General features: G+C 40.0%; 2 protein-coding genes across 2 annotated transcripts; one reads left to right on the top strand and one right to left on the bottom strand.

The window, feature by feature from the left end:
- The first annotated feature begins 251 nt into the window (after positions 1-251).
- Positions 252-5,067, top strand: LOC106570189 (uncharacterized). The gene is made up of 2 exons (XM_014142235.2): positions 252-505; positions 2,352-5,067. The coding sequence occupies exons 1-2, from the start codon at positions 432-434 to the stop codon at positions 2,692-2,694; spliced, it is 417 nt and encodes a 138-aa protein (XP_013997710.1). The 5' UTR covers positions 252-431; the 3' UTR covers positions 2,695-5,067.
- Positions 2,913-20,655, bottom strand: LOC106570188 (LIX1-like protein). Its single transcript, XM_014142234.2, has 6 exons — positions 20,132-20,655; positions 18,830-18,993; positions 13,825-13,965; positions 13,547-13,642; positions 10,591-10,668; positions 2,913-7,058 (listed from the first exon to the last, which is right to left on the bottom strand). Exons 1-6 carry the CDS (start codon positions 20,451-20,453, stop codon positions 6,804-6,806), a joined length of 1,056 nt encoding a protein of 351 aa, XP_013997709.1. The 5' UTR covers positions 20,454-20,655; the 3' UTR covers positions 2,913-6,803.
- Between the last annotated feature and the right edge of the window lie 467 nt (positions 20,656-21,122).

The raw sequence follows: 21,122 nt of genomic DNA, 5'->3' as shown, positions 1-21,122 counted from the left end.
CCTATACCTTTGTCTCTGCCTGTTTTGACAATGTATTATAATGGTATCTCTTATGATGTGTGACTTTCGGGTTCAGGCTATGCACTTCTGTGTAATTGTCATTGTCTGTCTAACAGTGACTTTATCTTAATGGAAACACCTGCAAAACAGGCTCCTCGAGTTTACATCTCACTTGAGCGTGACTTCTTGGATAAGATAAAGTGGCCACATACCTGGCTGTGCCGGTTTCAGAACAAGTTTGTTCACTTAACTGACTTTTTAAATAGTTGTTTCAAGTCAATGTTACAGGAATCACTAACAACTTGAGTAATAGGTACATGGGATACAGGCTCCTGTGGCTACAGGCTCCTTGGTTTAGTGAGAAAATGGACAACAAAGAGAACAAATAATTGATATCTTTGTCTTGCCAGAGGTATCATGAAAAGTCTCAGATGGACTTTATGCGTGGACTCCTTGCTGCCATGGGCTTTGATTGTTCCCGACGTGCAAAATCTACTGCTCAAAGGTGAGTGGTTGCCAATTTGCGTAATTTAGGCTATATAATCCACAGACAAATAGAGTTATAGACCAAAGTACATGGAATATGAACTCTTCTATTTCTGATAGTTAACTTTAGTTTAGGTTACCAACACTTTAACTGACTAAAATCCTTGAACAAGCATTGAGTTATAGCTGATACACAACCGAAAATACACTGAATGTAATCTCCCTGGCACAAAATGGAGGCCTGTAGAATGGAGGTGACCTAACCATATGCTTTTTCTCACACACTCAGACACTTTGTTGAACTAGAGTTGTCAAGTTGTCACATTTACATGTTCAGTTTAAAAGCTATAGCATATTCATTTGGACAGTGAAGCTAAAACTTTTAATTAGGCTCTATACTCCAGCATTTTGGATTTGAGATCATATATTTAATATGAGGCGACAGTATAGAATGTCACCTTTCATTTTAGGGTACTTTCATACATATCTGTTTTACCTCCCCTGTTATTGGTAATGGTGAGAGGTTAGCATGTCTTGGAGATATGATCTTAGTGCCTGTAACTTTCTCTCTCATCATTATTCACGATTCATTCATGATTATCCGTAATCATGGTAGCATCCACATAAATGTAGAAGTGTTCAGAAACATATTATATGTTGCTCTACAACATTCGCAGAGTACGACCCTGCCTCACACAGGAAGCGGCGCAGGTCCTAATCCAGGCACTTGTCATCTCCCGTCTGGATTACTGCAACTCGCTGTTGGCTGGGCTCCCTGCCTGTGCCATTAAACCCCTACAACTCATCCAGAACGCCGCAGCCCGTCTGGTGTTCAACCTTCCCAAGTTCTCTCACGTCACCCCGCTCCTCCGCTCTCTCCACTGGCTTCCAGTTGAAGCTCGCATCCGCTACAAGACCATGGTGATTGCCTACGGAGCTGTGAAGGGAACGGCACCTCCATACCTTCAGGCTCTGATCAGGCCCTACACCCAAAAAAGGGCACTGCGTTCATCCACCACTGGCCTGCTGGCCCCCCTACCTCTGAGGAAGCACAGTTCCCGCTCAGCCCAGTCAAAACTGTTCGCTGGTCTGGCACCCCAATGGTGGAACAAGCTCCCTCACGACGCCAGGACAGCGGAGTCAATCACCACCTTCCGGAGACACCTGAAACCCCACCTCTTTAAGGAATACCTAGGATAGGATAAAGTAATCCTTCTAACCCCCCCTTAAAATATTTAGATGCACTATTGTAAAGTGGTTGTTCCACTGGATATCATAAGGTGAATGCACCACTTTGTAAGTCGCTCTGGATAAGAGCGTCTGCTAAATGACTTAAATGTAAATGTAATGTAAATGTAAATATTATATTCTTATTTACAAAATAGTGACCCCAAAATGAAACAATACATCATTTAACATTCATTTCTATTGGGCACAACATAATCCAAAACACAACCAAAACAAAATACATCCACATTTGTCCAGTCACAAGCTTGATGTAGTCATTGCATGCTAGGAATATGGGACTAAATACAAAACTTTTGGAAACATTAATACAGGGAATTTGTCCAAATACTTATGACACCTTCAAATGTGGGGACTAGATACATAAAGTGATTTAATTTCTAAACGGTTAAATTGATAAATACCCTAAAATAAAAGATGACATTCTGTACTGTCACCTCATACGAAACATTTGATCGCAAATCCAAAATGCTGGAGTATAGAGCCAAATTAAAACTTTTACCTTCACTGTCCAAATAAATACGTACGGGAGTGTATACTGTATATTATAAGGCTGAAATGAATGGTAGCTAGGTCTTAAGAGGTAATGAACATTGGTTTCCTTCTTCCCCCTGAAACAGCTCGCCAGCAGAGGCGACAGTGGTACATGTTGCCAAGGAGAGCAGCCCTCAGACGTGTAGTCTTTCCCTGGACCTCGACCCACCGCACTGCCAGAGCTGCATCTCCTACGAGGCTCGGCTGCAGCGCCTGGTCTGCGGACACTTCTACTGTGACCAGTGCAGGGGTCGCATCATTAACCAGGCTTTCAAGGACATCGAGGGCCTCTCGGACTACCCCTGTCCTATGTGCAACTCTATCCGTCAGCTGGGAGGCACAGTGCCTGAGCCACGGCTCCGCAGTAATAGCACCCCCACTGTGTCTGTGGGCTTCAATGATCCCTCCTCCCCCACATCCTCACCGTAGCTCTGTTAATGCAGGTCATCAGGGAAGAGGAAGAAAAGGACTCTGTGACTTGAAGTAAGATAGTAGAAAGGCACTTCGGAGTCTGTTTTAGTGGAAAAACAGACAATCAGAGATTCTGGGTTTTTAGGAGAACTGATTTCTCATGAGGAAGTGTGCTCCAGCAAATTACGCTTTTCTTTTAATTCTTTCATAACGGATGACATTGGAATCAGTGAGGGTTGTTTTTGGCTGCTTTATTGCATTTTATGTATACAAATCTAAATAGAAACCTACATTGAGTAAAAAAGTAACAATTTAAAACTGGTCATATAAAATACATAAGGACTGTATAAAACAAAGTTTATATAGATCACATTTTGTACAAATGGATTTATGAATCATGCACAACTTGATAAGCGAGAAGGCAGGGTAATAACATGACTGAACAGTCTATAAAAAGATTGCAACCTGTGTTAAAAGGAATAACACGCAAACATTAGTCCCAAGTTATATTAAGTGTCGCTAAAACATGTATTTACATGGTAATTACACAGATAGGTTTAGTGTAATTACAGTGTAGGTACACATTAACAATCTGGTAAATTACATTTATAAAAGTATTGGATTTGGAAAAAAAATGAAATTGGAAACAATGTGAACAATATACCTGCCAATATAATTAATTACCATGTAAGATTGGTTGTTTTAGCTACACTTTATATAAAAGTGGGACCCAAACATTAAAAAACTCCATTTTTTAACAATGTATGTGATTAATGGTGAGCAGACAACTGCCATAAAAACCATCTGTAACACACCATTACATACACTTAAAAGAAAAATACAAAAAATATATATGAGTCACACAAATAAGCATGATGGGAGAATACACCTACCAGACACTTCATGAAATATGATTTCCAATAGCTAAGACAAATACAGTCAGGTATCTACTTGCAGCCAAGTGTCAGCCTCCTCCTGGCAGAGGCAACCAGGGTTTTGGCTAAAAATTACAAGTTCATGATGCCATTGACCTTAACAAGGGCCCCAGGACAGGTCAGATTACATGAAAATAGAGCTCTTTGGCCACGCACACCAGTTGTGGGTTTGGCGTTGAAAAACAGAAGCATTAGCAGAAAAGTACCTCATATCTATGGTAAAATATGGTGGTGCATTTTTTATGTTATGGGGCTATTTTGCTTCCACTGGTCCTGGGGACCTTAAGGTCAACGGCATCATCAACTTTACAAAGTACCAGGACGTTTTAGCCAAAAACACTTGGGCGCAAGTGAAGGATGACACTTGGTTGCAAATGGATCTTCCAGCAAGACAATAACCCCAAGCACACATCAACATCCACAAAGAAATGGTTAATTGACCACAAAATCTACATTTTGCAAAGGTCATCTCAGTCTCCGGACTTGAACCCCATTAAAAACCTGTGGTTTGAATTGAAGAGGGCAGTCCATAAGCGCAGACGAAGGATATCAAGGATCTGGAAAGATTCTGTATGGAGGAATGGTCTAAGCTTCCTCCCAATGTGTTCTCCAATCTTATAAAACATTTTAGATAGAGGCTCTGTGTCATTATCCTTGCAAGGGGAGGGTGCTGGAGTTTTACCCCTATCTTTTTTATTTTTTTATTTTTTATTACTGGTTAAACGAAAGTTCCTGCTCTGAGCAATTATATTAGTATAAAATAATCAAATTTCCCCTTTTTTTTAACCATGAAATATAGCTTAGTATTTGTATTATTTATTTGATACAGTCTTTTTTGCTCATCTTTTTTTAAGGGTGCCAATAATTATGGACCTGGCTGTGTATGTTTTAACAAAAGGTACATTTCTTAATTTAATTAGGACAAGCATACAATGGATTGCACTTCAATTGATATGGCTTTTGTTTGTAGTAACAGGTGCCAGGTCTATAGAAATTAAGAACCACGGGAAATGCCTTACCCTGGCTTGGTAGGAAAACTAAAAACACTAACCGATACTGTCAATGAAAGAAGAAGCAATGTAAATGCTATCCAATGGGCATCTCGTCAACTTATTTTGCGCTGCTGTTGCTATTGGGATATGATTACATTCAGGAAAGTTAGGGCAAGTTAGCTAAATCTTTTTCTCTGCTTATTTTCTTAAAACAAATACCATAGACAATTCCATCAAGAGACATGTAAAAAGTAGGATACAATGTTAAACCCAAGAGGACATTGGGACTATGATACAACATTAGCGTGATGTTTGGTGCATTTTATTCGCATTCATTTTTTACTGTAGCTGTCAGTGTGATATTGCCATTGTGATATGAAATAGGCATTTACTGGTATTCAATGTGAACATGTGTGTATTCTCTGTGTGTTCTGACCCCTGAATAAATGTGTTTTCTAAAATGGGTCTATTTCAAGAGAATTTCTGAGTAACAGTTCGCATGACTAGACAACATTTCGTACCGGTATGGTAAAGCCTTTGTGAAATTCCCCCAAACAACATAAATTCAAAAGAATTTACAAAGGATCCACTGTTATTTCATAATGGCTAAAAGATTAAGCCTAGTCCTGGACTAAAAACACATTCCATGGAGCATTTATGATGGAGATTCTACATTGATAATGTTTTTTTTTTGTCCTTTGAATTGTTCTAAATGTTTTATCTTGAGAGTAACTTGTGGTTAGGGGGAAACTGCAATCCCATATATTACTACAAACTCTTACATTTGTGCACTGTGTTTGCTATGTTTTTGTGTTGCACACATTACTCAGATTTAAACAGTAGTTAGCACCAATGCAGTTGTCAATCCGGATCTCAGTATCGGCTAAATTACTTGTGTACGTTTTAGCCTAATAATAGAGTTTAAAATGGCTTAGTGACAGTAAATGATCCTGACTTAGAATGATAACACTGAAAGTTTAGTCATTAAGCTGCAAGGCCAGAAAAAAACTGTTGGATAACTGACATTCGTGTAAACAACCCATTCTAGCAAGCAAAGCTAGGCAATTAGTTATTTTACAAGTGACATCAGTTTGAGTCGGAGGAGTGGTTCTTTCTTCGCAAATAAGGCTGGCTATCATTAATGATAGACTCTACAGATGTAGGATCTTAATTTGACCTATGTGGTACAGCAAAATAATCCTGCAGCAACAGGATTTGAACGTTTAGTCCATAATGTTGCTTGAGCGGTGGTTAGGCTTTTATCTGGCCAAAAGTAGGCTACATGAAAAATGAAATACTATATAACCGTGTGTTAGTGTGGGTTTTCAGTAAATTTATGTCAATTACAAAAGTTCATCTGCATTTCCTGTGGTGCAGGAAAATTCTCAGCAACAAAAGAGTGATCAAATTAAGATCCTACCTCTGTATATAACATCTGTAATGTAAGAGCTATACATAAATGTTCAAATAACTTTCATAGTCCTCAATGAAGTGATAGATCATGCTTATGCAACAGACATTGGTCTATTTTGGTGAGAAAGATCGTTCTGTGACAATATCCTTGTGATTATGTCCTGTACGATCATTAAAGGCAAGTGATGGGCTTTAACTTTACCCATGTGGTAGCGTTGTCTACCAGTATAGAAAGGGAATGAAAGGAATGATAACAGTTCATTATTCCATGTGAATTTCACAAACCCAATAACATGGCAGCACAAAAGGACCTCAATGACTTCTTATTATTCGATCCTGGTCCTAAAGATTTCGTTCTAAACTAGCACTAACATATCTGATTCAACTAATCAACTTATTGTCAAGACCTTCATAAGCTGAATCAGGCGTATTAGTACTGGGCTAGAAAAAACTGCGGAAAGATCTAAGAACACTCACTGTTTTATAATTGAAAGCTCCTAAATGGCTGCCTTGCTAGTCTCTATACAATCAATGGTTATTGGCCACTTTTCCTCATTCCATCTCTAAGGCCAGATTCCAAACTGACAACCAACTTCCTTCCATCTGCCCTTGACTCCCAACTCGCAGATCTGATCGGACTGAATAGGTAAAAGCCATATGGTGGAAGCTATGCAGAGTTACTATTATGTTTCCCACACCTATGTAGACTTTTTGAGAACCGCGAGGGGGAAGTCAACGTGGGCAGATGGAAGTGAATCAAGTTATGGGGTTGGAATCCAGCGTATACCTAGCAGGTTGAAGGCAGGGTGGCAGTGTTGGCTGCATCCAGTTGGCCAACAGCCAGCATCAGGATGTCCTTCTTTTCCTTGTGAAAGCGAAGCTCCCGGCCGGCCAGCCTGGCCTCCTCAAGTTCTCGATCTGTTGCCGCCACCTCCTGGGCGATGGTGCCAGCCACGCCTTGCTCTCGGTTCACCCAATCAGCAGCCATTTGGGTGCGCATGTCATCATCCAGCGCCCTATGGGAGTAGTGAGCCAGCACTTCCTGTTAGGGGAAAGCAAAATAAAATAGTTGTTAGGCTGGAATGGACCTTATTGACGCCATGGCCATGATCATTAGAAAATTCAGGCTAGCTGGGTAGGAAACACAAATGCTCCATTAAATCATTATATTTTTCAACTGTACTGGTATCCTAGCAGTGCAGGTTTGATTGAGTTCCAGATTATGTTTAATGATCCTGAAATGCCTGGATTTGAAACGACGACCTGGAACCACAAATGCGTGAGCTGCGTGGCCAGCAATAACATAATTTCAAATGAGGAATGTGAGACGTCTGGGTGAGCTAATTACTCCAGTGGCTCAGCCCCTCTCCTTAACCATTGAGATGAAAGGCATAAGGCCAGACCAAATAGAATACTTAAATCAGTCAAGAGACACACAGGGCAAAAGCACTCCGTAACCCTAGAAAATACAATACAACTGAGTTGGATCTATCCCAATCGTGGTGTTGCTGGTTGCTCTTCCTCCTCTTTGACTTGTGATCTGAATGGTGTAGATTGGCAAAAGGCAGGTTTGAGCCACAATTTGATTATTCAGGTGAATTTATAATCATTTCATGAATTGGAAGTTGCCTAAATTGACCCCCATACTGCAAAAACTATGTCAGAAAGCTCCAATTTTTAGATGAGCAAACATGAAGGGTGGGGGATGAAATCTTAAAGGTGTGTGCATAGAGCCTGAAAATGTTAATGTTCGAGATCAGATGAAGTCAAAGAAAAATGCTTTAAACTCTGGTAAAACATTTTTTCAAACTTGAATCAAACTCTGATCAAGAGTCATAATTGACGCCTTAAAAGTCGTTTATGTATGTAAGATGCATGAGAATGAGGACTGAACAAAAACATTTAGGTCACCCGACTCTGCCTGGAACGGAGTCACTTCATAGGTATTCATTCAGCCCACACAATGTGGTTTAGATAGGATGGAATGTCATGCTGAAGGAACTTAAATCAAGCCAGAGTGTAACTCAGCCAATTATCTCCAGTGAGTTTCAGCCCCATTCTGTACTTAAGTTGAACTGAGATGTGGTATTGGCTGTACCATTTGAATTATAATTAAGTACTATCACTGGCAGTCTGTAAGGATGAGGGATATGTTTTATTTTCCAAACTTGCTGGATTTAATGGAAACTGTCCGGCAAATGTTTTTCTCAAATAACTCTTTAATTTGATCAGTTATTCTGTTGCTGAAACTAAACAGAGTTTGAGTTATGATGTAGCTATATTTCCCTTCCTTTACACCAGAGGGGTATACTACAAAAGCAGGATCAATGAGTTAGCCAGACAGTTTTGATAAACAGAATTAACTATAGATTCTCTGATTCATTAAGAAAGACAAACTTAAGTATATGTTTTTGTTTGTTGAGTCAATTACACCATACTCATTTCAAGTTAATCTTTCTAAACAATAAAAGTTTTTTCAGAATATTTAGGCAAGTTATCTGGTGAATTCATTGATCCTGCTTTGTAGTATACCCATATACATTTAGCAGAAGCTCTTATCAAGAGACACTTACAGTAGTGAGTGTGTACATTTTTCATACTTTTTCAAACTCGTCCCCCCGTGGGAATCAAACCCACAACTCTGCCGTTGCAAGTGCCATGCTCTATCAACTGAGCCACACGGGACCCAGATGTGTCCAAATATTTTTCTCTGAAGTGCCAGAAATGGAAACATATTCAAATTTGCTCACACACAGCTGATGTCGGAAGTTTACATACACCTTAGCCAAATACATTTAAACTCAGTTTTTCACAATTCCTGACATTTTATCCAAGTAAAAATTCCCTGTCTTAGGTCAGTTAGGATCACCACTTTATTTTTAGAATGTGAAATGTCAGAATAATAATAGAGAGAATGATTTATTTCAGCTTTTATTTCTTTCATCACATTCCCAGTGGGTCATAAGTTTACATACACTCAAAAAGTATTTGGTAGCATTGCCTTTAAATAGTTTAACTTGTGTCAAACATTTTGGGTAGCCTTCCACAAGCTTCCCACAATAAGTTGGGTGAATTTTGGCCCATTCCTCCTGACAGAGCTGGAGTAACTGAGTCAGGTTTGTAGGCCTCCTTGCTCGCACACGCTTTTTCAGTTCTGCCCACAAATTTTCTATAGGGTTGAGGTCAGGGCTTTGTGATGGCCACTCCAAAACCTTGTCCTTAAGCCATTTTGCCACAACTTTGGAAGTATGCTTGTGGCCATTGTCCATTTGGAAGACCCATTTGCGACCAAGCTTTAACTTCCTGACTGATGTCTTGAGATGTTGCTTTCAATATATGCACATAATTTTCCATGCCATCTATTTTGTGAAGTGCACCAGTCCCTCCTGCAACAAAACACCCCCACAACATGATGCTGCCACCCCCGTGCTTCACGGTTGGGATGGTGTTCTTCGACTTGCAAGCCTCCCCCTTTTTCCTCCAAACATAACGTTGGTCATTATGGCCAAACAGTTCTATTTTTGTTTCATCAGACCAGAGGACATTTCTCCAAAAAGTACGATCTTTATCCCCATGTGCAGTTGCAAACCGTAGTCTGGCTTTTTTATGACGGCTTTGGAGCAGTAGCTTCTTCCTTGCTGAGCGGCCTTTCAGGTTATGTCGCTATAGGACTTGTTTTACTGTGGATATAGATACTTTTGTACCTGTTTCCTCCAGCATCTTCACAAGGTCCTTTGCTGTTGTTCTGGGATTGATTTGCACTTTTCGCACCAAAGTACGTTCATCTCTAGGAGACAGAACGCGTCTCCTTCCTGAGCGGTATGACGGCTGCGTGTTCCCATGCTGTTTACACTTGCGTACTATTGTTTGTACAGATGAACGTGGTACCTTCAGGCGTTTGGAAATTGCTCCCAAGGATGAACCAGACTTGTGGAGGTCTACAATTTTTTTTCTGAGGTCTTGGCTGATTTCTTTTGATTTTCCCATTATGTCAAGCAAAGAGGCACTGAGTTTGAAGGTAGGCCTTGAAATACATCCACAGGTACACCTCCAATTGACTCAAATGATGTCAATTAGCCTAACAGAAGCTTTTAAAGCCATGACATAATTTTCTGGAAATGTCCAAGTTGTTTAAAGGCGCAGTCAACTTAGTGTATGTAAACTTCTGACCCACTGGAATTGTGATACAGTGAATTATAAGTGAAATAATCTGTCTGTAAACAATTGTTGGAAAAATGACTTGTGCCATGCACAAAGTAGATGTCCTAACCGACTTGCTAAAACTATAGTTTGTTAATAAGAAATTTGTGGAGTGGTTGAAAAACGAGTTTTAATGACTCCAACCTAAGTGTATGTAAACTTCCGACTTCAACTGTACATACTTACTTTTTACACATAACAGTCATTGCTTTTACACAAAATAAACCAATTGTTTGAAATACATCCAAAAAATACTGATTGAGACCAAATCAGATCTTATTTAATACCAGGACAAATAACAAATAACAAATGAAACAAGCCTATGAGATAAAGTGATACCAATAATCAGTACTCTTATCCAAATTAGATCTTACTTGACGGGAGCATTGTCTCTCTCTCATGGCCTTCAGGCTTCCATTCCAGTGCAGAAGCTGAAAGACTGTCATCAATTCCTGAAAGAAAAAAACAGTTCAGCGTAGACAAGCAGCATTGTTGTGTGTGGCTGCGCCACATGGAAAGCACTGTTTGGCACTAAGCACAATTTCAAGTTTCATTATTCTCACAAGGCAGTGAGTTTTTAATGACAAAGTCACAAGATTGAATGATTTAAGGCTGGTAATGGGAGCTAAGAGGTAGCTTGGGCGGCAGGTAGCCTAGTGGTTAGAGTGTTGGGCTAGTAAACCGAAAGGTTGCTGGATCAAATCCCTGAGCTGACAAGGTAAAACTCTGTTGTTCTGCCCCCTGAACAAGGCAGTTAACTGACTGTTCCCTAGGAGGCCATCATTGTAAATAAGAATTTGTTCTTAACTGACTTGCCTAGTTAAATAAAGGTTACATTTAAAAAAGAGGGAGAAGGTCAATAAGTAGCAATCATTTGTTTGCATGTATAGAGCCCTAAATCATAAGCTGTGGTTTGGAAAAGACCAATCCATGCATTAGATTGAGTGGATTTGGATGACAAACAATGAAAGACTGGAGGCCAGCAATTCTGTCCAGATTTGTTTGCCAGACCAACATGCTCTTAGGAAATTCCTGGAACCACAGAGTCCAATAGATGGTTTTGCTCCAATTCTCTTCTGCACGCATGATGGTCCTCACACTCCTTCATGTAGTGGGTCTCATTATCTAGTCTTTGACATCTACAGACATCTCTAGTCCTTGACATTCCTGATAAGTGCACTTTGAATAAGTCAAAACTCTGTTTAAGTGTGTCAAGTCCCAACTTAATTGATGTACATGTACATTATTTCAATTGCTCTCGATACTGGCATGCTCTGCTTTAGTTCACGCTGTAATGAGTCTCAAACCGTTGCATTTATCAGGTTCAACTGCATACTATGTTTTTCATTTAACCTGGGAAACCAGAGTGGTAAGTCAAAAAGCAGAGGTGATGAAACCAGCCAACTTTAATAAACACTCAAGAGATAACTCCTGATTTTCTTTATCAGAAATTAAGCTATAGTTTAGGGCTGATCAGTAAAAGTTTATATGTTTTAAAGAACTGGAATTACAAAGCTAAATTACAATATAGTTATCTATCTGCTTTGTGTAATTAGCAGTAGTTTTGGCACCATTAGCCATGTCTATGTTAACATGTATGCATCTCCCTCTCTTATAAATCTGTAGAAACCATAATATCATTTCATATTCTCCAACCAATCCCATGTGTTCTGTGTATCTGTGTGGGCAAAGAATACCCAGTATTTGGATTCCTCATCTCATTCTCCTCCAGTGGCGTGTATTCACGGATGCCAAGGGAAGGTTTCCCCCCAAAAAGTACCAAGAAAAATATTTTTTTAAATAACATAAAATGTATCTTTCGTCTCTCTGTGTTTTGGAATTTTCCTTCTATAACATCTGCTAACCATGTGTATGTGACCAATACAATTTGATTTGATTTGAGAGGCTGAAAGTATCTCACTGGAGAAAGCATTCGAGTGAGCAAAACAGCACCCCTCTGTCTCTGTATGAGTAACCCATCTATCTGATGCCGTCTGGTCAAAAATAGTATGATATTGTTGCCTCCAGTAACATTGAATGCAAGGGAAGCCAGCAAGCAATTGGCCTCTCTTAATAAAAAAGTATACAATAATAGCCAATCAGAGTTGAGCTAAACTGAATGAGCTCAACTGTGAATGGTCCTGGCGCACCAAAAAAAAGTCTCAAGGGAAGACAGTTTGCATCAAAAGCCAAATGTCATTGACAGAAAAAAACTTGAATTGTTGCATCTCGTTGTGTTGTTGTCCTCCGGTGGCTAGCTAGCTAGCAAAAATGTTCCTAAATTAGCCATGGATGGTGATAGGGATTTGGAGATGTGGTTTTGCTTAATTCACCGTACTGGCCAATGATTATAACAGTGATTCTGATCCAACCATAAATTCATACATTGTGTCCCTGGCCTGAGAGGATGGAAGCTCAATATGTAGCTAAATGTAGTAGGTTAATGTTAACTAGCTAGCTCATCGTTGTCCATGAAAGGAAGTTAGACTCGTGAGCCAGCATTTTAGCCAGGTAGCCTAGGACAACAAAAACTAAAAGCGTGTACTGTATGACAGATTCATAGACCATTTCATCAAAATGAAAGAAAGGAGGATGGCATTGGCGTTTCTCTACAAGTAGGGTGAGTCAACATGTTTTTTCTACTTACGCACACAGAAATCAGTACCATGGACAGCCACATGATATTTAGCTTATGTTGATAGGACTAAATCGATTTTGGTATATTTTAGTTGTCACTGTTAGGCTAAGCATAGGTGATTTGATGATGTTGAAGTTGAAATGGAGCTGGAATAGTGGATGCAGCGACTTATGGTAAGTCTCCGGTGTTCTAAATCAATAGTTGTTTAGTAGTCTGGAAATGTCAGAAACATTAACTTGCTTGACCATGCTGTAGGTCTTGTAACTGTTTGTTACATGCAATATGCTTTGTGGACTCCACCAGATAGATGTTGCTCTCTGGTTTTGTAATGAAACAAAGAGGTGGTTGAATTTATTCTCTATTAGTCTTCTTATTGTCTTGGCCTTAGGTCTATATATCACGGTGTCAAGGCGTATGAACTAACAGGTTATAGAGCAAACAGCCTAATTATCACAACACATAGGTTGTAATATGGCTTTTTTTTCATGGCTTGGCTTCCACAGTGATTTTACCCACTCACCGCTACTGATCTCCTAATTTCCTACATCCTGACCAATGTACCATAGTGCCACCAACATTCCTAAACTAGCCTCATGTACAGTCCAACCTTTTCCTTTTCTTACATTTCATTGCCGTATCATCCACTGTATCATCACAAGTAACCAAACTTTGTGTTACTCCATCCTATTTACCTGAAACTCCAACATTGACTTTCCTTTGTTGGACTCCAGCATGAAGCGAAATGCCCCGATTCCTGTGCTGGGGTTGTCTGCCTCTTCTCTGTTTCCCTGTAAAATACAAGTAGAGTCCAATCATCCAGTCTTTTTCTCCTTAAGAGCCCAATCAGATTAAGATCTTACCCTCATAAGGACATGACCTTTTAATAAGAGCTACAGTATGGATTATATTAAAGACCAGTGCGCACTGCTTCTGTTAATGTACATTGAAAAATACATTCAATGGCACTCACATTAAAGGAGGCCAGCGCCTCACATACACTCTTCTCAATGAAGTCATCTGTGATGCGGCGGGAAGGATGTTCATTGAAAACCGAGTTCATCAGCGCGATCTTGGCAGCACTACGTCTTGCCTCAGCCTTGGTTGGACAAAACTGCCGAAAGTAAAGCATAAAACATATTTAGTACTTTTCTGAATGTTTCCAAGTGCCCCCAAAATATATGTAGCCTTTGGCATGAATTGTAACGTTATGACCCTGTGATAAATGCAATACCATAACATGGGTAAGTCAAGTTACTGTATGGGTCTTCTGGAAGTCATATATATTTAATAATCTTTTTTGAAAGATTAAGCATTTGAAATGTATGTTAATCTTGTTTCATGTATGTTTCAGAATGATGTCTAAGTAATATCAATGCTTCCACTTCATTGCTATTATTTCAAAGAAAGAAAGAAAGAAAGATTTGGGAAGGATAGAGTCAAGGGAGGCCCTGTGCAAATGGGATGAGGGGGAGAATGTGGGGAGGGGTGTCACGGCTCCTTCTAAACTCAATATTTGGCTCTAATTACAACCAGATGAGCCACCATATGAGTTTCCAACCACAGTATGCATTGTAGCCAGCCAATTTGAGGAGAGGAAGAAATGGCAAAACATTTAATCCTCCCATAGAATATTCTGGTAGGCTCAATGCTCAAGTTCTAGTATGATTTAGAATTGAAAATAACATTTGAAAAAAAGAATGTACATTAAAGCAGTCCTTACCATTTCAATAATACTGGTGGATTATTTAACAAAGATAGGAATACGGCTCGTACTGTATGTAATTATGTATACACTCATGGATGAGATCAACAGCCAACTGTGTTTTTCTACATCCTTAATTCAGTTGAATTTAGAATTTTTTATGCTAAGCCTGAATACAAGTAAGGTCCTACTCCTACACCTTGCAAACATGTTTTTGATGGACCCAACAGACTGGAGTTATTGACGTGGTGGTGTATTTCACCTCAGCAGTGGTTCAGATCCACAGACTATTATTTGAGATTTGCCAATGGCTAGCTATTGAATTTAATCTTGGTTTGTAATCTCTTGTATTGCTGACAAGAGACAACTGCTTTAATTTGGGATTCCCAGTACACATTGTTGTGGAAAACTCAATTCTGCCACCATAGCATACTATACAAAACTACACAATTTTCACAAGAGCAGGCTGAAGCTAGAGTTCTATCGCTTTCCATTTCTTTATTCTACAACTTAAACTTTTTGGTCTGTATATTACAATTCAGCTTTTAGCTGTGAATGTGTACAAGCCACCTTAACCAATAATAATACAACTTTGATATACATTGAGTGTACAAAACATTATGAACACCTGCTCTTACCATGACATAGACTGACCAGGTGAATCCAGGTAAAACTTATGATCCCTTATTGATTTCACTTGTTAAATCCACTTCCATCAGTTTAGATGAAGGGGAGGAGACAGGATAAAGAATCATTTTTAAGCCTTGAGAAAATTGAGACATGGATTGTGTATGTGTGCCATTCAGAGGGTGAATGGGCAAGACAAAATATTTAAGTGCCTTTGAACGGGGTATGGTAGTAGGTGCCAGCACACCGGTTTGAGTGTGTCAAGAACGGCAACAGTGCTGGGTTTTTTACACTCAACAGTTTCCCGTGCGTATCAAGAATGGCCCATCACCCATAGGACATCCAGCCAACTTGACACAACTGTGGTAAGCATTGGAGTCAACATGGGCCAGCATCCCTGTAGAATGCTTGACACCTTGTAGAGTCCATGCCCCGATGATTTGAGGTTGTTCTGAGGGCAAAAAGGGGTGCAACTCAATATAAGGACTCCTAATGTGTGTGTTCCTAATGTTTTGTACACTCAGTGTATATAACAACATATACACACACTTCAACTGTTCTGGTCAAGTTATAAACTATGTAAAACGTGCTACTATGCCTTTTCACTTGATTAGATACTTAAGACAGCTTTATCAAGACATTTGTTTAAAGACATCCTCTGGAATTTTGGCGGTTTTTTAAACCTCCCGCTTTGGGCTGGATATAGTCTCACGTTGCCATACCTCCAAAATCACGTCGTTGTCATGCCTCCCTTGGATGTCTGGTAAATTTTGTATTGCAAAAACAGTTTGAATGGTCTGCTGGCTCCCTGTGGCAAGATTTTGATTGCATGTTACATTTCAAGAATCCTCCCCTCACATGCCCGTTGGCGCTACGTGTTATGTTTGTAACGGTTTTCAGACCGGGAAGGAAACTTTTTGCGGAGAGTTGTTGCAAACTAGCATATGGAACATTGCAGAAAATGGAAGACAAATTAGGGGAAAAACTGAATTCGGTTTTGCCAGAAGTGTGCTCTATACACAAAATTGGGTTTTAAGCTGCGATTTTCCCACCATCCTCAACCACTGTTGCACCTACGACACTAATCTAGTGATCACTACTGGAGCTCCACCCAAGCAAGGCATTTAATTGGTTTGACGTGTTACGAGCGAGCATACACTCATTGGTACACTGGGTTCTAAACCCCGATTTATCTATTTTTCTGCCATGAAAGCGACAGTTTTTCTGGGAGCTGTGCTGCACCATTTTCCCCCACGTGGGCCAGCCCACTAACAATTCGAGTTCAACCAATGAGCTTCAGCCTAGAGGTCGACCGATTATGATTTTTCAACGCCTATACCGATACTGATTATTGGAGGACCAAAAAAAGCCGATACCAATTAATCGGCCGATTTTTATATAAATATTTGTAATAATGACAATTACAACAATACTGAATGAACACTTTTATTTTAACTTAATATAATACATCAATAAAATAAATGTAGTCTCAAATAAATAATGAAACATGTTCAATTTGGTTTAAATAATGCAAAAACAAAGTGTTGGAGAAGAAAGTAAAAGTGCAATATTTGCCATGTAAAAAAGCTAACGTTTAAGTTCCTCGCTCAGAACAGGACAACATATTAAAGCTTGTGGTTCCTTTTAACATGAGTCTTGTAGTTATTATAGGAATTATAGGACTATTTCTCTCTATACTTTTTGTATTTCATATACCTTTGACTATTGGATGTTCTTATAGGCACTATAGTATTGCCAGCCTAATCTCGGGAGTTGATAGACTTGAAGTCATAAACAGCGCTGTGCTTGAAGCACAGCGAAGAGCTGCTGGCAAATGCAGGAAAGTGCTGTTTGAATGAATGCTTACGAGCCTGCTGCTGCCTACCACCGCTCAGTCAGACTGCTCTATCAAATCGTAGACTTAATTATAATATAATAACACACAGAAATACGAGCCTTAGGTCATTAATATGGTCAAATCCGGAAACTATAATTTCGAAAACAAAACATTTATTATTTCAGTGAAATACGGAACCGGTCCGTATTTTATCTAACGGGTGGCATCCCTAAGTCTAAATATTGCTGCTATATTGCACAACCTTCAATGTTATGTCATAATTATGTACAATTCTGGCAAATTAATTACAGTCTTTGTTAGGAAGAAATGGTCTTCACACAGTTTGCAACGAGCTAGGCAGCCCAAACTGCTGCATATACCCTGACTCTGCTTGCACAGAACGCAAGAGAAGTGACACAATTTCCCTAGTTAAAAGAAATTCATGTTAGCAGGCAATATTAACTAAATATGCAGGTTTAAAAATATATACTTGTGTATTGATTTTAAGAAAGACATTGATGTTTATGGTTAGGTACACATTGGTGCAACGACAGTGCTTTTTTTTTTTGCGAATGCGCTTGTTAAATCATCTGTGATTCGATGATAAATTAACAGGCACCGCATTGATTATATGCAACGCAGGACAAGCTGGATACACTAGTAATATCATCAACCATGTGTAGTTAACTAGTGATTTGTTAAGATTGATTGTTTTTTATAAGATAAGTTTAATGCTAGCTAGCAACTTACCTTGGCTCCTTGCTGCACTAGCGTAACAGGTAGTCAGCCTGCCACGCAGTCTCCTCGTGGAGTGCAATGTAATCGACCATAATCGGTGTCCAAAAATGCCGATTACCGATTGTTATGAAAACTTGAAATCGTCCCTAATTAATCGGCCATTCTGATTAATCGGTCGACCTCTACTTCAGCCCCTCGTCATTTGAGTGACAGCTAGCAAGTGGCACATCATGCACACACAGCAGAGCGAAAGCAATGACCTTGTGCACATATCTGCACATATGTGACACAGCACACAATTTTAGGGGACCACTTTTGACTCATGAGCGCTACCTTTAACTACTGGCTAAAAAGTATACAAAAGTACTGGAGAATCTCTTTAACACATTCTTGAAGTATTCAAATAAACAACAGAACAGTGTGAGGAGAAAGTTCCAGAAACATCTGGGTCATGTTCATTAGGCAACAAACAGAAGAAAATGGACTGAAACTGGGAGGGACTACCTGTACTTCTCCAATAAGAAACTCACTTTTACTAGAAATGTATGAACTCACTGTACGGTAAGTCTCTTTGGATAAACATTTCTGCTGAGTGTTATATGATTCCAACAGAATATGGGTGCACAGTCAGCAGTTGGTAAACAAAGACACTGCATAAACATTGTTTTCAATTGCACAACGTTTTGCTACGGGGTGCCCCCATAAACATGACCCAGGCCTAATTAGTCGCTTGCTTTCCCTTGACATTTCTCAAGACAGTTCAGAAGAGGCTCCCAGTGATTGACATTTGATCTGAAAATCCAGGGCCAATGTACTCAGGAAAATCAGGTCAGATTGGCAGAATTGATTGTAGAGATGGATAAATCCCTAAGGTTATGGCCACAAAGGGGAATTTCATTCATGCAGCTACACCAACACAATTTTAAACCATTATACTGTAGTAGTAATAATAAGTACACTTCTCAAGCACTTTCACTAACTCAGAGATCCTATACAGGGGGCCTTCCACCTGAGGAGCGTTTTAGTGCCCACAACTTTATTGAGACAGCCTACGGTCACAGGTTAGCTCACCTGGAAACTCCCAAAGCAGCTTCCTCCTGGGAGACTGACGTAGCAAACATAGGGTGGGTTGTTTGATGGGACCATCTCATACACTACCAGAGCCCCATTCCTGAGGTCTGCCCCTCTTGACTGCTTCATCTGCCAGAACTCTTGCAAGGCTTCCACCACGTTCACTGGATGAGACATAAAATGGCACAGTTTAACATTAGACTGCATGGAGTCATAAAGGTGGACTCAGCGATATGACGTAGATGCAGAAAGTAAACGGCATAGTGGGTCAATTTCCGCAACAACTAAGAGCATTGAAGCGCGAGGCTCAACTTCTCTGCTGTTTCGGTCCCGTGGCTACCACGCTGTAACAGCGTGAAGCGAACATGTGCACTTGCACAGATACTGTGTGTGAGTCTTGCATCTCGCTCATCTCAATAGCTCAAGTTATAATTGCTGAGTCTACCTTTAAATATGGTCCAGGTTTGGATTTAAGAAAGAATAACAGTGACACAGTGGGATATTGTGTATGAGTGAGGATTAAAACTTGGAACACTGCTTTTGCACATATTTGGAGATATAATATAAACAGGATGTCTTTGGCTATGTAAACAACAAGGAACAACCCACTGACACACTGAACTGACTGAAGCTGTCCAAATTGCGTTGACTTTCAAGGCCGTTATATTTAACCAGGCAAGACAGTTAAGAACAAATTCTTATTTACTTACAATGATGGCCTACCCAAAAGTCCACATAGACTCAAAATGATTAAGGAGTACATAACATCATCATACTTCTGTAAATGAAAATTGAATAGGCCTACCCACATTTAAATTATTGGGTTTTTGGGTGATAGTATAACATATAAGCTAGGCCTACTCTACGGGAAAAAGTACGGGGGGAAAAATGTATGAAATGTATGCATTCACCACTGTAAGTCGCTCTGGATATGAGCGTCTGCTAAATGACTAAAATGTAAAATGTACTCTAAAACATTGGAGGTGACTTGAAGTGCCAAATGTCGAATGGAGTGCCCAAGTGCTATGTAAAATGAGCACGCAACAGTATCCTGTATTGAACTGCATCCTGTAGTCATTAGGCTAGATATTACAAAATATCGGCTATCATAAACTCGGTATGTTCATGTAGCCTAATGTTATCAACTGGATGGGCAGTTTTGGTGACCCAATCTGTATGTTTCACATGCACTACTACACTATTTAATCCCATGTGTTAGTTTAATCACAGTGAGTTACATTTGAACCACGACCAGGGAAAGTCGGAGGACCAAAATTCTGCGACTAATTTGTTCCAGGTTACCTCTGCCATAGCCCTGCGTATGCTTTGCAAAGCTCCGAACAACAGCCTCCACCGCCTCCTTCAAGACCGCCGGGTTCCCTGGATTACATAGACCGAATCCAGCCACCCCTGTTCCGAGCCCCGCACTCCCAATAGTGCCGTGAAGACTGTGGAGTTGAAGCGGCGGGGGTGGCCCGGAGGAAGCACATAGGGAGGCCGGGGGAGGCAGCAGAGGTGCGGTTGGAACTGTAACCCCGGGCCGGAGAGAGGAGCGTAGGGTCCCAGTCGATCCAGCTCCAAATCTTATCCCTGGTTGAAGTCGCTGAGGGCGGATAGATTCCATTGTTGAAGCGTAAACGTCAACAGTAGGGGTTATACCAATAGAGGAAATTCGTGATGAAAATACTGGTTTCCTCGCTGATAATGTAATGGAAGATGACAAAAAACGAAACTAAAAAGATAGTGATAAATAAAAAAATGTGTTTTCCTCACGGAGAAAAATGTATTCTGCCAATCCCGTTAGTCTTTGTGAGGATTAGGCTGCTTGGCTGTCAATCTTGGGTTAGGGGCGGAGAAATCAGAGACGTGGAAAAGGGGAGCTGTGAATAGGCCATTTTCTTGAACCAGCAATGCAGGAGGGGGAAATATTAGGAAACAATGTAGCCTCCAAAACTGTGAAGGAATTCTGTTGAAGATCCACGCTCTACAAGAGATTATTAGGGTAGTGTAATTTACATTGTAATACTTTGGAAAAATAGTAGCAACTGAAGTAATTATTCAAAAGTTTTTTGGGTAAAGATATTTGGTAAATTACCTTGACAACACAATGATAGATACCTTTAAATTATACTACTTTTTAACAATTTAAGCAACGCACACTATCTAGCCCTCCATCCATCCATCCATCCATCCATCCACCCACCCATACCCCCAACCACACACCCACCCACCCACCCACTCATCCATCCATCCATCTCCATCCATTCACCCCATCATCCATCCATCTTTCTAA

Source organism: Salmo salar, chromosome ssa14 (genome assembly GCF_905237065.1).
Source record: "Salmo salar chromosome ssa14, Ssal_v3.1, whole genome shotgun sequence".
NCBI classification, from domain to species: Eukaryota; Metazoa; Chordata; class Actinopteri; order Salmoniformes; family Salmonidae; genus Salmo; species Salmo salar.
This window is presented reverse-complemented; position numbering and strand designations above follow the sequence as displayed.

Bases quoted from the DNA above. Each gene is read 5' to 3' on its own strand.
- LOC106570188 (XM_014142234.2), bottom strand. From the start codon at position 20,453: ATGGAATCTATCCGCCCTCAGCGACTTCAACCAGGGATAAGATTTGGA. The intron at 13,643-13,824 runs GTGAGTGCCATT...TGTATTTTACAG, and splicing joins AGGCGCTGGCCTCCTTTAAT to GGAAACAGAGAAGAGGCAGA. The intron at 10,669-13,546 runs GTAAATAGGATG...TTTTTCTTTCAG, and splicing joins AGTCAATGTTGGAGTTTCAG to GAATTGATGACAGTCTTTCA.
- LOC106570189 (XM_014142235.2), top strand. From the start codon at position 432: ATGGACTTTATGCGTGGACTCCTTGCTGCCATGGGCTTTGATTGTTCC. The intron at 506-2,351 runs GTGAGTGGTTGC...CCCCTGAAACAG, and splicing joins GCAAAATCTACTGCTCAAAG to CTCGCCAGCAGAGGCGACAG.